Genomic DNA, 15,209 nt, shown 5'->3' on the forward strand with positions numbered 1-15,209 from the left:
TCACAGCAAAAACATCTCACTTTAAACGAGACAGCTGGGCCTATTACAGCATTTTAACCTTCAACTTTAACACACAAACCAACTGCTACAAGAACACTCTTGTAAATACATTGTACATATAGTATTTAGGCAAGGTTATTTGTAAGTTTGGGGCAGGGGGTTAATGACAGTTTGACAACTTCCTGAAAAAAACATCCACGCTGCTTTCTGCTGCAGGAGTACATCTCACACTCCTTCAAAATGAAACAAACTGAAACTAACTAAACGGAGTATGGCACACGTGAGCCACACTGTTCAAAAGCAAACAGTACCGAGTCAGAGAATTTTTTTCATTTTCTCCTTTTTCCCCGTTCCTGCAAAGATACCTAAGATACTCCACAGCAAATAGAAGTGGATTTGGCTTGCTCTGCACCTAAAAATTGAAAATTATGCATTAACTTTTGATATATTTGCAAGTTATTAGACTAAGCTGCATTAGGAAAAATGTTAACTGATTTGCTACTGCTTTGAAGTCTGATAAATAAATCGAAACATTATGCAACACGAGCTGAACGTTTTAGTTTAGCTGCAGCTTAAATACACGAACTGGAACATTAAGTTTGTATTAATACTTGCATTAGGAGATCTGTTGCTTAGTTTTTAAAATTTCAAGTGCATTCCATCCCTTTGACATTAATGAAGAAAATATACTGGAGCTAGGACAGGACATTTTGACCAACCAGTGGTTATGGAGATTTCTAAAACAATTTTTTAATCTGAATTTAAAAAAATACCACGAAGATTTATTATTTCAACTAAAGGATTTAAAGAATTCAGTGAAGTCTGACTTCCATCTAGTGTCAGCTAGTCTGAAAATAGTCACATCCTTAAAATTCTGAATGGACCAGATGCACGATCAGTTGACATCAATTAGGAGTTTCAGACTTATAAGTAAATGTTTAAGCAAATGTACTTCACTCCCCAAGGCTCTGCTCCACATCTTCAGTATCGAGCAACCTCAGCCACTGTGCCAAACGCAACTACTCTGAGATCATAAATGGGGAGTTAGATCACAGCTCTGATCTGCCTGAAAAGAAAGTCAACCCCACACAAAAACAAACTCAAAAAACCCCTGACGAGTACAGAATATCAGCTGACCTTTTAAGCCAGAAACTGATCCACCAGATAAGGGTATAAAATGCTGTATTATCTTCCCCTGCCTCTGCTCTGACATCAGCAGCTGTTCTGATGCATTACTCCTCAAAATTATGTCAAAGTAACTTCCCAGCAAAGTAACAAGATTTTATTTTGTTTGTCATGCTGGGATGTTTTTCCTTTTCCAAGTCTTAAAGAAACATAAACATTTATATGGTTATATACCACTGAAGTGTTAATTGCTCCAACTATTAATACCCTCAGACTTCAGTTAGTTATCATGCAAACTGCTTCATGGTTTATCCCCTCTAATAAGAGGTATTCTGAGGACCTTTTCCCCTGGACACTTCCTGGAGTACTGCAATTATAGTATGAAGTATTGAAAACTTGCTCTGGTACACCCTGTGTTGGAAACACAGAAAATTTTCCCTACTACACTATGGTGTAAAGTACAATGATTCAAGTGCAGTTGCAAAACAGTCAAAAATATTTTTTTAAGTGATTAAAAAAATTGACTTCCAATGTGCTACTCAACTACACAACATCAAAAGCATTAATAGCTATCTATCGGTATTTCCCTTCAACAGAGTAATTTTTTTGCACTGAACTGAAAAGCAAGATTTACTATTTGACACCAAGTATAAAAATCAATTCTCAAATGAAAAGTAACTGAAAATGTATTTTCAACTTCTACTCAATATTTTAAGTCATGAGAACGAAACAAATAAAAAAACCTTTTAGCATTACCACACTTTTTCTAACCACTAACATCCACTAAAATAACTACAGTAATCAAAAAAGCTGCATCTTCTAGTGTTGGACTCAGACAACATGTTTAAGTAACACAACTACACTTTACTCGAACTGTCTTCTTGTTCTCAGACACACAGCTAGCCTGCAAAATACACCTTCTTAATGGAAGCAAGAATCACACACTGGCAGGGCAGCTCTACTAATGAAGTCAGACATTATTTCTCTTTAAAGTTGTCACGGCTGTTTTGCTCGTTCAAGCATAAGTTGCCTCAAAAATCTAAGCTCTTCTATTAAAAAGCTAACTCCACTTCTGTTAAACATTTCCAAGAAAAACAACCAAAAGAAACACAAATCCGGACATTACTTTAACTGCATTGTACAGGGTTATACAGGATATTTTCTGAAGTCAAAAGTAGAAACGTAACATCGCCCAACTTTCAGCAACTCCACTCTTCGTCTTAGCAAAAGCATATAATTCATATTATAAAAATTACACCTCTCATCTGTTTCAGGATTCAAACAGTAGTTCCAATGTCCCTCACAGATCCTCCTGCTACCAACTCACAGATGTAACTTGTGTGGTACTACTGAACTAACCAACTGTATTAAGCATAATGAGATTAAAAACACCAGTAGTTTTACTGTTCCTACTTGTTTTCTTAGCACTGGGCTATTAAAATTCAATCAACTGTCAGAATCAACAGAAGAGTTTTATACTATGCACTATGCTTAAAATCAATACAGAAAAATTCACACAGCCCGAATGAAAAGTTGTGAGTTATGTTTCAATAAAGACAAGGGTCAGTGAGTAAGGGCATTTCATTATTTCACAGCTTTCCTGGCAAGGTATTTCCCCCATCTCTTCCCCTGCTCCCACCCCCCAACATTCCATACAAGGAGTCAAATATAAACCATCGGTTTCCATGGCAGATTCCTGCTGTACTTCAATCAGCCTGAGCTGTCAGGACGGCCTGATAATTAACGTTACCACAGGTCTACCCTGTCAGCCATGGAATATATACCAGATCAGCATCTAATAATACATCTAATTAACAAGATACCTGCATCAGCATGCATTCTCTAAAAAGGATAACACTTTATGGTTACAAACAGCAATTAAATGTAACAATTCAAATGTACTTGCTTTTCTAACGAAGTCTACACAAATTCAAATCATTGTAAACATACCATTTCTGACTCGGCATTGTTCACTATACTCAGAGTAAAAAAGTTTAAGAATGACTTAAAAAGAAGTTACTAACCTAGAAAAGTAAACATCCATTTCATGTCTAGCCTTCTTTTCACACCCAGAATGCTCATCAAACACCAGTGACTTGCAAACTTCATTTTCATAATTAGGACATTCTAAGTGCTCTCCTAAAATCAAGTTTTTCTCAGTTGGTGGTGGTTGGTTTGGGGATATTTTTCACACTCTAATATTAACCAACACACCTTAATTTTTTTTCTTCTATGCATTATGAAAGCATCGCTTGCCACTCCCTAACCAGAACTTGGTTAGCTGTTTCTAGCCATAAGAAGAGATTTTTATATGACACTAGTTTTTTAGAAAATACTGTACTCAATTTCAGATCAAGAAAATGCAACTCTATTTCAACCTTAAGGAGCAAGTAGCACTAAACAAAAATTATCAATTCATAAAGGTCTTTCCCAATTTAAGTCTAAGTCAGCAGCTCTTGTACAGAACCAAGTCTACAACAGCCACCCTTACTTAAAAATACACCTGATGACAGACATTTTAATAATCAATTATTAGTAAGCAACTGTGAACAAACCGGTTTCAAAACTTGAGCTTAAAATAACTGCTTTACTAACTTAAAACTCGTATCAGTCAAAAAAATACCCCTTTGAAGTTACACACCAGGTGACTATAAATGCTGCAGATACAGCTCCAAAAAAAACATTTTTACAAAAGAACTGAACTGTTGGTGGAGAAGGGAAGTTTTAAATATTTTTCCATAAGTAAAAACCCAACCAACCAACCACAACAACAACAACAAAAAACACCAAAAAAAAAGAACCAAAAAAAAAACACCCCACACTTTTTCTTAAGTGCAATGGAGCTTTTGGTCTGATGTTATAAGACGTTGAGCCAAGGTATTAAAAAAAAACCAAAACAAACAAAGAACAAAACAAATATCACACGTCAGAACAGCTCTTATAAAGTTTTTGAATGTAAGTTCTGTAAGTTTTACAACCTTGTTATTACAAGACAATCATAAATCAGAAAAACACCTCAGACCACTAAGTTTTAGAGGTGATTAAATAACCAATAGAAAGAGCACTAACGACAAACAGCACACAAACAATACTCAATGCTCTTGTGGCATGTTGTTTTGACAATTTTAACATTAAAACACAAAATTTAAAAATTACTCTGAGAATCTCTGGGCAAACACCTGTCACAAGACCTTCATCCTAAAGAATATTCACTTTCTAACTCTGTATTAAGAGGCATGGCTTTTAAATTAAATAATAGGGTTTTACTGCAAAATCTGAAAAACTGAAATGCCGAAAAACTGACATGCTAATGTGGCCAATGCCCCTCCATCAAACCTGACAGGTCAGCAAAACCCGAGCTAAGCACCAGCTACATTTACATAATCACAAACAATAAGGTCATGTACAAAAGTAACTAGATAACTTCTCAGTGAGAACTCATTTACAGCACCAGAACACAGTTCTTCAGCTCTAGCTTCAGCCCATCACACAGATGTTTTGGTTAATACAATGAGACTGACACAAAAACTGCAGTTTTCGGCGCTGGGCTCTGCAGGTTCACATGCACTTTTCTCAGTGAGTAAACTAAACAGAGAGAGCAGCATCCAAGAAAAATTTATCCTCATATTGCCTACCCAGATGTTTTTACAGATAGTTTTGTTATAACTAATAGTCCGAAAGAAGCAGCCTAAATTAGATTTATCTACAATAGAGAGATGCATGGTTTAATTTACATTTAAAGGTAGTCACACTTTTAAGTTACCTTCAACACAGTTTTAATGGGAAGCCATAAGTTTCTGAGGTAGAATTTACTGAAGAAAAATGAATTCTTAATGAAGTCCACTTCAATACCTTTTTAAAAGCAGTTCAGACCACAGGTCTGATCTGTGTACATCCTGATCAGGTACAGCAGTCTAACCACTTATAACTTGAAGAAAAACTACAAGTTTAAGAACTGTACTACTCAGATCTCGGTTAACAGTTGAGGTATATTTCTTAATAGTCTGCTGAAAGAATTCAACCAAAGTACCTCACTAATTTCAATAGGTCAGAGTGCCACTGAGAAGTTTGAAATGTCCAATTTAATTTTTAAAAACTAGTGCAAGAAAACAGGAACAACTCTATTCACTGTCCACAAAGGGGAGCATTAAAATATACAAGTTGTCAGAAAAAAGGATGCAGGTTAAAATCATAAAAGTTAGTGTCTGAGAAGCCTAAGCACCCCAAAAAAAAAAAAAAAATCAGGTCACATTTGATGGTGCAAACAATTACAGGAAATACAGCCTATTCCACATTCAGGAAGAGCCCTCTCTTCCCACAGGTTTGTACTACTCTGATAAAAACAATTCAGCTTCCTAGTTATTATGATGTGCACTTTAAACATCCTTGTTAATCCACAAAAGCCTTATTTACACATAAAAAGCTGAAAGCACACATATGGAAAAATAACTGTAATCTAAACAAAACTGTGGCATTCACATTTTATTATAAAGTAGTTCTTTTTTTTTTTTTTTAGAAAAAAGTTTCCTAAGTATACCTCTTACATTTAGGCTGATTTTCAAAACTAAATGCCATAAAGCAGAGACCATCTACTAAGTTAAGTACTAAAATTTCCGAAGATCAAAAACTAGGATAGAGTTCAGAAAGGGAAATGTGTTTTGGATAACAAACACAGCACATAAATGGCCCAAAAAAAGGGATGTACATTCTATAACCTAAACAGATTATGTGTGCTGCTCACCAAAACTGACAGGTCCTTTTTTATCTCTTCCTGCATACAATTCCAAGAAGTAATGACAAGCCCATTTGAGTTTTTTTTTAAATACTGACATGCAACAATAAATAAATAATAATAATGAAAAAAATAACTAGAAATCTAGTAGGGAAAGCAATCTCATGTGTTATTTGTTTGAATTCTTAGGGTTGTGACTTTATTTCTTCAATTTGATCAGCACACAACATAAAAGACAATGGCTGATCATAATATTATTCTTCTGAAACATAAACAAAAGCTTCAGGAAAATGATTGTATAGTAACTAAAAAAAACCAAAACAAAACACCTACCTAAAGCACAGAATAAATAGAAGAAGCATATCAAATTACAGGGCGGAGGGCGCAAAAAGGGAATGTGAACCCTGTAACCTTGGTTTTAGATTATAGATATATATCTGCATACACATGCACTTGCCCCAAATACTTGGTATTCTCAAAGGTGCCAGGAAACAACTGATGAAACTATTAAATAATACACTTTTAAGTAAGTGCTCTAAATCTTGCAGACTTTTCTAGCAAACATGTAATTTGCTATTGCTAAACCCTTCTGCTGGAGGATGTCAGTGCAGCATACCGTTCAAGATATTTACCACAGTCCCCCTCTGAGAACCAGGATAAGTGTTTTACAGGAAAACACTCAACTTCTCAACTGTTCATTGCTGTGGCCTATTCCACCTCTGTAATACTGCCTGTAAGCACACCATATATGTAAGCCCATGCAAATACCGATACCTGCACAAATCCACAAGCATTTTGTCATTCTTTGGTATCTTCTAACAGATTTGTTAATTTCCCTGCCAGAGTCAGCACTGGTGCTCAGAGGCTGGCCTCACGCATCAGAAAAAAAAATAACTGGCGCCCCTTAGTGTTCACATTTTGAAGTCTTGAAGCAATTTACTAGATTTGCATGAAACATTTTTTTCAACATTCCAAAAAGTTTTCTGCCTCCACAATACTTCCACACAATTGCCAACGTAAACAGGAAAAGTAGAAAAGCTTAAAGGGATAGCAGGCTTCTTCCAGAGACTATTCAGAAACACAGATCGTATTTTATTTACTTTTCGGTTGAAGAAGAGTGTGACGAACAGTTCCAACACGGTCCTTAAACTTTTTCAGCAAGAGTCTTGAGAGCCCTTATTTTGGAGCTCCAATACTTCACAAACAGGCTTCCAGATTTTTCAGTATTTCAAAATATATGACAAGATGTAAGTATTTCAGACATTCTTTTTTCAGTGTCCTTTTTGCATTGGGAGATGTTTTTCCTTCCTTTTGTTCTTTGGGAAAAAAGGAAAAAAAAAAAAAAAAAGGCTTCGGGCCTCCTCTGGCCTAACACATTAAGTTGAAAAGATTCAGGAATTTAAAAATCCAGTATCAAGCCTCTGGAAGGCTCATTTGTTCTATAAAGGAATCTTCTCAGTCAAGTTTCTTCTTGATGTTTATTGTAAGTCTAACTATTCTGCAGAGGTTGTTTGCTGTGGTGACCAATAACATAAGTCTCAAACAGTTTTACTTTTCATGTCCGCATCTGCTCCAATATAAATTCAAACTCCTCCAAGAGTCTTGAAAATAAAAATAGAATCTCCCATTACATTGCTTCCCACAGTCCATATTTTGGTATTCTCCACCAGGTTTGTGGTTTGTTTTTTTTTAATTCCTGTATCATTTCTTTCAGAAGGTAGCATTTTCTCGATACGCTATTTTTGTGTTGTACTACGGTCACTATCTCATTTTTACAGTCTTGGGAGAGGGCGGGGAGTTGTTCTACCAAATATAACCAGTTCTTTCATCTTCAGAGGTCAACAACTTCCCAAACTTCTTTTAGCAAGGAAGAATACGTCCGCAAACAAGAATCCTAACTCCAAATCTTGAAAATCAGTATTTCACAGTAAGAAGCCCAACAAGTTGAAACTGTATAAATAATTTATGGCCTTATCGTATTCTACAAAGCTATCACGTATGATTAAACAAACAGGTCTAACTCTCCAGAAAGTGGTAAGAACGGAAATGCCTTTGACAAGAAAAACAAACCTGTGAACCCATGTATAAGGCAAATTTAAAATACTAAGAACAAGGCTATCACCGTATTTTAACACAGTGGGTCTGCTACTGTAGTGGGAAAACGTATGGGACACAGTAAGTTCCCGACAAGTACTTTTCTATTTCTAAAATATGATTATTTATATGTAAAAGCTTAACCTCAAAGAAATTTATTTAGGGAAGAAATGGGGGGAGGGGGCTGTGGGGGGAGCCTTCGCCCCGCGGCAGGAGCGGGTGCGGGGCTGGGGTGGACGTTTGGCAGGAGTAGACCAGGCAATTTCGTAACCCTTTTTTTTTTTTTTTCCCTTCACTAAAGTCACACGTAGGAGTCTTTCAAGTTAAGTTTCTTTAAAAGGTAAGGGTAGTTGAAAGAAAAATTTGCTCGCTTCCCTCGCAATATAGGAAAACCGTAATTAGTTTGTGGCCAGTTCGGGGTGGGGTAGATCTGGAGCTGAAGAAAGAGCTCAGTCCCCCTCCGCCTTAGTCATTCAAGTCCAAGCAGCTTCCAGAAGAGCCAAATCTCGAAACCAAACACCCGCCGCCCCCCCCCGGCGGGGGCCCTGGGGCCGGGCGGCGGAGCGCTCCGAGGGCGCCGGCAGGACCCCTCTGTCCCCCGCCGCCGCGGGAGGGAGGGAGGGAGGGATGGAGGGAGGGGAGCGCCAGCCGCCAGCCAGCCTTTCCCCTCCTCCCTGCCTTCCCCCAGAGCGCATTCCTGAGCTCCTCTCCTCGCTCCCTCCCCTCCACGCCGTAGTTACCCTTCCCCCGGTTTTAGGAGATGGTGCGGAGAAGGGAGGAAAAAACAAACAAACAAACAAAAAAAAAAAAAAAAGGGAAAAAATAAGGGGGGAAAACCCTACCGGGGGGAGCGGGGACCCGCGCGACCGGGGCTGCTTCTTCCCCTCCCACTCGCTCCCCGAGTCCCCCAGCACCGCACGGCGGCGGCCAGGGCGGGGAGAGCCCGCACTTCCCCTTTGTTTTAGGCTCCCCAGCGGGGCCGGGAGCGTGCGGGGAGCAGCGGGGAGAGCGGAACAGGCCCCGGGCCGCCCCCGCCGCCCGGACGGGCTGGGGCGGGAGGCCGAGCGGGATCCCCGGAGCGGGGGAGGCAGGGCAGGGCGGCGGGGCGGGGGAGGGGGCGGCCGGGCGAGCGCTTTTACCTTCGTCCAGCAGCCTCTCGAGGTGGTTGAAGATCCCGCAGAAGTTGGGGAGGCTGCTCATCAGCTTCTTGTCGTTCATCAGCTGCATCAGGTAATCGGGGCTCGGCTTCGGCTTCTCCTTGGTTTCCATTTCCCCAACCATATTCCAAGCCCGCGCAGAGACGGCGAGCGCCCGCAGCAGCTCCGCCGAGCAACGCGACCGCGGCACGGGGCGCCCGGCTGGATCCGGGCGGGCAGGGAGGCGGTGGGGAGAGGGAGGGGGCGGGGAGGGGAGCTTCCCCGAGGAAGGAGGAGAAGGAGGAGGATTCAAATCCGGAGACAAACGCAGACCCGCCGCTGAGTCCCAGGGACCGAGGGAGGGGAGGAAAAAAAAAAAAAAAAAAAAAAGAGGAAACTCGGTAGAAACCCCGTGCGGGCTGCGCCCTCCTCTCCGGGTACAAGGACCCGCCGCCGCCTCTCGGTGCCGCCGCCGCTGCTTCCCTGCTCCGTGCGCCCTCGGCCGGCGCAGTCCTCGGTGTGTCCCCCCTCCTCCTCCTCCTCCTCCTCCCGCGCACACACACGCTGAGCCCGGTTCTCCTCTCGGCGCTGCCCCCTGTCTCCGCGGCGGGGGAGGGAGGGAGGGGACGCGCGGGGCGGGCAGGCGCTGCTGGCGCGGCTGCCGCTTCCGAGGAGCCGCCGCCGGTGTCTCCCCGCTGTTGCTGCCGCCGCCGCTGCTGCTGTTGTTGCCGCCGCGCTGCGCTTGGCGTGTGTCCTCCTCCTTCTCCTCCTCTCCACCTCCCGCCCGCCCGCCCTCCCGCCGCCGCTGTGCTGCTGCTGCTGCTGCCGCCGCCTGTGGCTTGGTGAGTCTCAGCCCCGCCGCCGCCTCCTCACTTCTCCTCAGTTCGCTCCGGAGTTCGCTTCAGTTCAGGCTGCGCTGGCAGCGGCGGCGGCGGCGGCGGCAGGAGGGGAGGGGCAGGGCCCGCAGGGGTGGGACATGCCGGGGGTGGGACCAGGGGCGGGGCGGCCGCTGCCCGGCGGCGGTGGCGGTGGCAGCGCCACTTGGCGGAGCCACAGCTGTGCCTCCTCGCTCCCTCCCTCCTCCCTCCCTTCCGCCCGGGAGCCCGGAGCGGTGGCGGCGGGGGACACCCCGCTTCCGTGCACCGCCGCTCCGCCCGGCCCCGCCCCGCCGCGCGGGGAGCAGGGGCGCGCGCCGGAACTCTCCCAAACAAAGTCGCGGCGCTTTCGCCTGCGGGGCGGGGGCGGGGCCGAGTCACGTGCGGCCCCCGGGGGCGGGGCCAGCCCCGCCGGGGCGCGCGCGCTCGCGCCGCTCGGCGCTGCCCCGGTGTCGCGCGGCGGGGCTGGGGAGGGGCAGGTGTGCGCGGGGACTGCGCCCGCGCCTGCGCGCGCGGGCGGTGGGCGGTGCGGACGGCGCGAGGAGCGGCTCCCGGTCGGTGCCGGGGCCGCGGGGGCGGGCGGGGAGCGGGGGAGCCGCGGGAGCGCTGCGGCCGCCACCGGCGGGGAGGAAGAAGCGGAGCTGGCGGGAAGCCGTTCTCCCTGGATGCGGGGGCGCGGAGCGGGTCGGGGTCCGTCCGCGCAGGCGGTGGCGGCGCGACCGCACGCCTGGCCCTTGCCCCGCACGGCCGCCTTGCGGGCACCGCGCACCGCCCGGGCCGGCCCGCGGGTCCCGCCGCGCTCCTGCCCGCTCGGGCCGCGCCGGCGGGGCTGCTCGGAGCCCTTTCTGCTCGTAGGGCAGCGCCCCGTTTGGGCATCGGCCGTGGCCTGTTTGTCGGGTGTGTGTGGGAGACGCGCTGGGAGCAGCGGTGTCCGGCAGCCAGGACCAAAACTAATGCGCTCCATCCACTGCAGCTGCAGGGGCAAAGCAGCGCGCCGCGGTTGCTTGTACGTATTCCTCCTTACCCACGCAGCTACTAGGTGTTCGTAACTTGGTTTTTATTACTTAAGAGGTCATCGGGAAGCTTTGATGTAGTTTTCGATAGCTTGGTAGAGCTTTTGTTGCAAAACTAGATAAAAATCGCTGCATTCTTCATGTAGCTCGCTGAAGACAGTCTTTTTTAATAGGGCTGGGTGTAAAGTCTAGCTGTTGCTTGAAGTTCTGTGAAAAATTCAAATGTATTTCAATACATACTGCACGGGATTTGAAGATAGATTAATCGCAATGAACCAGTGCTTCCAAAACTAAAAAGAAACAGACACGTCATGTTGACAGGTGTACAGTGTCATTGGGTAATGTCAAGCAGGGTTAACTGCTTTTCCTGAAAGATGTGCATTGACAAAAATGCAGAGAAAACATAGATCTCATATTAGTAAAAATGACTTGGATTATTGTATTCGGTCTAGTGTTTATAGTATATTTCCCCTTTAAACATGCAGAGCTCATTATTCGGACATGAGAATATTTATTTAATTTCAGGGGTTTGTTTACATTAAGTAAAAATTAATGGCTTATGTAAGGTAAGTCAGTTTTATTGCTTCGGTCATTAAAAAATTATATAATCATTCAGAAAACATCTTTGTTATCAAAAAGTAGCAATGGTACAAACCATTTTTTAAAATATAGATTCTTAGTTCATCAGTAGCATGCCTACAGCACACCGCAGTATGGCCATGGATGACAAAACATTGCGGTTTCTATTTAGAAACGTGATTGTGTTTGCTCTTTTCCAACCTTGTTTCAGGATTGTGACAAGCTAAAATACAACCTTACATGCTTAAGAAAATTGCCATCCTTTTGCTTCTTGTAGACCAGTCTGGACAATGATGCATTTTTTTAGCCCTTTACTTGCTGATTTTTAAGCAGTGAGTGAAGAATCTTTTTAACCCTGAGAAAACACGGTGTCAAATCCTTCTATTTGATTAAGGGCATCCGTCGAACAGCAAGCTTTCATCCTAAAATTAGATAAACGTAGATGATGTTAGAATAATTGTTCTGGACTGATGATTCTCACAGTAAAAAGAGCATATGGAGACTTTTTTTCAGCAGATTTGGTGCAGCTGTTCCCGTACCACTTCATTATTACTTCCTGAACATAAAGTGTTTCCAGTGCTTGAAAAGGAGCAGACAATACAAGGTAAGAAATACCAGCACAAGTTGTTGTGCTGGAACTATCAGTTGTCTTACCTACTAATAGGAACAATACAGTTTATCATATGGTATTTTATTTGTATTTACTGGAGAATGAAGTGGTGCACACCAGGAGTTGAGGAATCACTCATGCAGCACAATGCAAAATTCAAGCCCTAGTTTGCTCTATGTTAATTTGAATTATTTTCTTAGAACAGTACAGAAATTGAGACAAAGCTATGTGATGAAGCTGTCCATTTAATTAGGCATAAATGACAGGAAAAATTCATATCCTTTATTTTTTCTATAAATATTTAAAGACTGTGAATTTAAATCTTTAGAAAAAAGCCTGTAGAAAAGCTGAGTGTTTTAATAAAATGCAGATCATTCAGCATTAGTTTTAAATAAGCAAATCAGCATGGTATCTTTATCAAATACACAGTAAAATCTAAAAAGCTACCTAAAAGCCCCTCTCAGCATACCTTGTGTTCTTCTTTCTGCCTTTACCTTCCCACACTTCCACATCCTAGGAAAGGGTGTTTTAAGAGTTCCTGGGAGATGAAAGTAGAATTAGTTCTGGTTAAAGAGCTGTGAGAAGGTGTAGCTCCCATCGAGACTGGCATGATTACAGCCCGATCTACAGAGGCACTACAAATATTCTTTCACTGTCTTCACTTTCTCATGTGCCCATGGGGAAAGAAGGGTGGGGGGAGGACATGACGCAGGACTGGATAAACGGGTTCTGTGAGTATGGGTAAGAGGTTGTGTGGTCTTGATGTCAAGGGGAAGGGGAGGGGGCAGGAAGAGAGAGGTTGATTAGTCTGTTTCAAGATAGTCAGGTCCTGTGGTCTTGTAGAATTCTTCAAGTAACTACTCAAGGTCTTAACTTCAGTCTAGACACAAGCAAAAGTCCCTATCTTTAACTCTTGTGTTTTCATCTAGGTAGCCTTTCTTGTATCATGTAACCTGTAGTAGTCTCCAACAGCTTCTCTTTTAAGGTGAAGTTTTATTGCATTAATCTAATCTCGAAGGTAGAAAAATTATGATAATGTGAGCAGCAGCCTCTATATATTACAGTAAAGGCCTGCAATGATCATAAAAAGCAAATTCAATTACTGCTATAATCTTCATAGCCGATAACACCTTGGGAAATGGGAGATCCGAAGGCTAACGACTACTGGGAAGCATACTCTTTCAAAAGTGTTGGCTATTACTTCCAGCATCTCCATTGACCAAACCATAGGCATGTACTGTTGGATGTCGTCGGCCTGCTGCCGTGCTATCTGTACCAGGAAGATACCACTGTGCTATACTGCCCTTCTTTAGGGAAAGAAACAATTCTTCACGCGCCCATTACAGTCACTTGAAAACAAACAAACAATCACACAGCGTGTGTGATTCAGTATTGACTTTGTTCACGGTGTACAAGGTTGCATCTACTGTAACTGTAATGCAGTAGTCAGACGTGCTCAATACCAGATGAACATTTGAAATTCATTTATCTTTTAAGCAAGGTGCTTAATTCAGTAACAGAATACGGTCTAGAGCCAGACTAAAAATCTCGAGAACCAATTAGATTGAAATTGTGTGCAGTGTCTGACAACAAAAACCATATTTCTCTTGACATTAAGCCAAACCAACAGGTAACTTTTCAAATAGAAGCTATAGTAGCATGTCATTCGAACTAATGAGCAGATGATGTGTTCATAGTCTAAAAAGGGACATTTCTAGGTGTTCTGTGTAATCCTGGAAGAGATAATGCCTAAATTTGTCCACTGGTGATGTTAAGTGATTGCTGAAGAAGTGAAAGATAAAGGTTTTAAGCACACCTTAGTCTGGAAGGATTCAGATTTGTATCTTTTATACTTATATTACATCAAGCTGTAGAACAACTGTGAAGAAGGGTGTAGTAACCCACAGTATCACTCCTGGTAGAACTAGCTATTCCTCAGGTTGGAATAAAGGAGGCAGAAGAAGAGAGTGCTTTGTGATTCACCCACTTATGCAAGAGTAGGAATTGCTGCATTCTCACTGTTCCTGTGGTTGTGTATTAATTATGCAGTCATTAAACTGGGAAGAAAAGACAATGCTAGGTAAAATAAAAGAAGTATTTTTCCACCTTTGATCTAAGTCTTGTACCTGGCAGTTTTCTTGGTAAGGTATTATCTCATATAACTTATGTACTGTTGTAGGATACTGTTACATAGATCGGATGGAGAGGCCTAAATTCTGCTTCCTATAACATTAAGCATTTTAAGTAACTCTGAGTAGTTAGGGAAGGCATGGGTATCTCTGTATTGGGCTTCACATTACCTACCTACCAAACAGTCATGGTTATGAACAGAAAAGATGTAAATCAGTATATAATAGATTACATCAACTTTCCAGATTACCATAGAATGATTGCCTAGTAGATTGTACTTTTAAGTAGATTATTTCCATGGGTATGCAATGGTTGTACCTGCAGTTTCTTTAACTACTCTGTAGGGTTTTCTTCAGAAAAGACAGCATTCGAGCAACAAGAAGAGGTGCGTCTGTCTAGAGAAGGTGGTAGTTCTGCCATGTTCTTGAGAATTCTCTGTGCTTTGAAAACAAAGTTTAGATTGGCTACATTTCACATTCTTCAGTAGGAGATGAAAATGAAGTCTCATGTATGCTAGTTCTATTACAATGTTGCTGAGAAAGGCAGAAAACAGTGAGAAGGAGGGAAAGAAAAGCAATCTGACAAGGCATAGAAAAGAAAAAGATACCAGCAGTTACAGAGAGAAAACTAAATTGAAGTACTGCATTGTAAACATAAAATTTACCCACTTTATCATCTCTTTCATAACAGCACTTAAATTTTAAAAGCCGGGGAAAAACTATTTACAGAACATATTTGAATCCTGTGTTTTGAAGGTGTGTTTTACCTCTAAGCTCATAAACATTCCTACATCTTATAATTTATGAACACTTGCATTGTTTTAGTGCATTTTACTGTTGGATTATGAGTAATCGATGCTTTGCCTAGGTCAATAAAAGAAGCAAGGTAATCTCTTGAAATACACCATGGACATTT

General features: G+C 42.7%; 1 protein-coding gene and 1 long non-coding RNA gene across 11 annotated transcripts in view; both read right to left on the bottom strand.

Annotated features, from left to right (window-relative positions):
* QKI (QKI, KH domain containing RNA binding) overlaps positions 1 to 9,503 on the bottom strand; it is a 153,733-nt gene extending 144,230 nt beyond the window's left edge. For all 9 annotated transcript variants that reach the window (XM_050314249.1, XM_050314247.1, XM_050314246.1 and 6 more), the window contains exon 1: positions 9,091 to 9,503. In XM_050314249.1, coding sequence (XP_050170206.1) covers positions 9,091 to 9,232 — 142 coding nt within the window. In that variant the 5' untranslated portion in view covers positions 9,233 to 9,503. The remainder of the gene's footprint in view (positions 1 to 9,090) is intronic.
* A 1,495-nt stretch (positions 9,504 to 10,998) lies between these two features.
* On the bottom strand, positions 10,999 to 12,782 carry LOC126640408 (uncharacterized). Of its 2 annotated transcripts, XR_007629030.1 has the most exons (3): positions 12,634 to 12,782; positions 11,795 to 11,976; positions 10,999 to 11,265 (listed from the first exon to the last, which is right to left on the bottom strand). It is a non-coding gene; the product is annotated as an uncharacterized LOC126640408 (long non-coding RNA). The 2 variants fall into 2 exon arrangements; XR_007629029.1 differs by lacking the exon at positions 10,999 to 11,265 and having other exon boundaries at positions 11,478 to 11,976.
* Between the last annotated feature and the right edge of the window lie 2,427 nt (positions 12,783 to 15,209).

This window comes from Myiozetetes cayanensis, unplaced genomic scaffold, assembly GCF_022539395.1.
Source record: "Myiozetetes cayanensis isolate MyiCay16 unplaced genomic scaffold, myiCay2020 scf2-11, whole genome shotgun sequence".
In the NCBI taxonomy this organism is placed as follows: Eukaryota; Metazoa; Chordata; class Aves; order Passeriformes; family Tyrannidae; genus Myiozetetes; species Myiozetetes cayanensis.